General features: G+C 63.2%; 1 protein-coding gene across 1 annotated transcript in view; it reads left to right on the forward strand.

Annotated features, from left to right (window-relative positions):
- The window catches only part of EHD2 (EH-domain containing 2), a 19202-nt gene extending 16961 nt beyond the window's left edge, over window positions 1-2241 (forward strand). Inside the window, exon 5 of the mRNA XM_005857863.2 lies at window positions 1009-2241. Within this exon, the coding sequence (XP_005857925.1) occupies window positions 1009-1712 (704 nt within the window). The 3' untranslated portion in view covers window positions 1713-2241. The remainder of the gene's footprint in view (window positions 1-1008) is intronic.
- Window positions 2242-2291: the final 50 nt, after the last annotated feature.

Consider the following 2291-nt stretch of genomic DNA (forward strand, 5'->3'; position numbering starts at 1 on the left):
CTGGCAGCGCTGGGTGGGCGCCCGCAGCCTGGCCTTGGAGTCCTGCCCCCGCTTCACCATCACACCCCCATCACTTCTTGAAAATATATTTTTATTGATTTCAGAGAGGGAGAGAGCCCCTAGTGGCAGCGCTGGGTGGGCGCCCTGCAGCCTGGCCTTGGAGTCCTGCCCCCACCTCATCATCACACCCCCATCACTTTTTTTTGGAAAATCTATTTTTATTGATTTCAGAGAGGGAGAGGGAGAGGGAGAGATAGAAACATCAATGATGAGAGAATCATTGATCAGCTGCCTCCTGCACGCCCCACACTGGGGATCAAGCCTGCAGCCCGGGCATGTGCCCTGACCGGGAATCGAACCCCGACCTCCTAGTTCATAGGTCGATGCTCAACCACTGAGCCCCATCTCTTCATGGTCAGGATCAGTGGGTCTCTCGGCCTCGGCTTTGGAAATTGTGTTGCCGTTATTACGGGCGTTTGTCATGACTCTCTGTGTAAGTGATTGAGAGCTGCCTGGGTGAGAAGCCCTGTGGCCACAGATCCAGCCCCACAGCTGCTCCAGCAAAAGAAGACATTCAGGGGCGGGGAGTCCCCAGGGCCTCCTAACGATCCCAAAGCGAACTCCCACATGGGCAGCGAGCCCTTAGCCCTGCCTGTGCTGTGGGTAACAGAGCTAACAGAGTGGCAGGAATCGCATTCTTCAACTTGCATCATGGTGGGGTGCTGGCCGGGCAGCTGGGGTGCCAAGGGGGCGGGCAGGCCTGAGAGCCGACTCTTGCGTGCTCTGGAGCTGATGTCAAAATGTTGAAATCTTCCTCCGCCCGCTGCCAGGCTGCTGCCTGAGTCACGGGAGGAGCTGATGTCAAAATGTTGAAATCTCCCTCCGCCCGCTGCCAGGCTGCTGCCTGAGTCACGGGAGGTCCCCGGAGCCCCCAACTGTCCAGTGATTCCAGGGCCCGCCTGGCACAGGGGGCGGCCGCCGGGACCCTGTTCCCCAGTCCCTTCTGAGTGGTGGGTACCGGGCGGATATTCACACACGTTTGCGCCGCTGGGTCAAGAGCCGCTGCCCGGGTTGCTCAAGCGTCCTGGTGCCACCAGGGGCCGGGGGCCTGGAGATGGTGCCCCCTGACTTCTGGCGCCCTCTCCCCGCCCCCACAGGAGCTGCTGATGGCTCACGACTTCACCAAGTTCCACTCCCTGAAGCCGAAGCTGCTGGAGACTCTGGACGAGCTGCTGACCCACGACATCGCCAAGCTCATGCCTCTGCTGCGGCAGGAGGAGCTGGAGAGCACCGAGGTGGGCGTGCAGGGCGGCGCCTTCGAGGGCACCCACATGGGCCCGTTCGTGGAGCGGGGGCCCGACGAGGCCCTGGAGAACGGCGAGGAGGGCTCGGACGACGACGAGGCTGAGTGGGTGGTGACCAAGGACAAGTCCAAATACGACGAGATCTTCTACAACCTGGCGCCGGCCGACGGCAAGCTGAGCGGCACCAAGGCCAAGACCTGGATGGTGGGCACCAAGCTCCCCAACTCAGTGCTGGGCCGCATCTGGAAGCTGAGCGACGTCGACCGGGACGGCATGCTGGACGACGAGGAGTTCGCCCTGGCCAGCCACCTCATCGAGGCCAAGCTCGAGGGCCACGGGCTGCCCACCAACCTGCCCCGGCGCCTCGTGCCGCCCTCCAAGCGGCGCCACAAGGGCTCCGCCGAGTGAGCCCGCGCGGCCGGCGGGGCCTCCCTCCCCCCTGCCCTGCTGTGGCTCCCAGCTTCCGTCAGCTGCACACACATCCCTACCCTGGCCACCTGCACTGCCTGCCACCTGCCCAGCTGCAAGGATGGGGGCCTCTCTACCCCCCACCGCCAGACAGAGGGGACCAGGGGGGGGCAGACTTCTCCGCTCGCCCTTCCCACCTCCACCCGCACGTCCATTTAGGCACACCACACCCACACTAACACACAGAGGCGTCCAGCCGGGCGTCCCTCGTTCAAGTATTTATTGAGCACCTACTGCGCTCTGTGTCCGGGGCTCGTTCTGGGCACCGGGGATTCCAGCAGAGAGCGGAAGAGACACGGATGCGTGCCCTCCTGGAGCTGACCCTCCCGGAGAGCACCTACCTGTCACTCACACACACACAGACACACACCGGCCCGAACCAGTCCCGTCCTGCATTCTGGCCCGGACCCCTCGCCTCTCCCCATAGAAGAGCAGCCACTTGGTTGAAATGACTAATAGACAGGCCCCTGCCCCCCTTCCTCTTGCCCATCCAGGCAAGGTGCCCCCCCCCCATGTCCT

Source organism: Myotis brandtii, unplaced genomic scaffold, assembly GCF_000412655.1.
Source record: "Myotis brandtii unplaced genomic scaffold, ASM41265v1 scaffold114, whole genome shotgun sequence".
Lineage (NCBI taxonomy): Eukaryota > Metazoa > Chordata > Mammalia > Chiroptera > Vespertilionidae > Myotis > Myotis brandtii.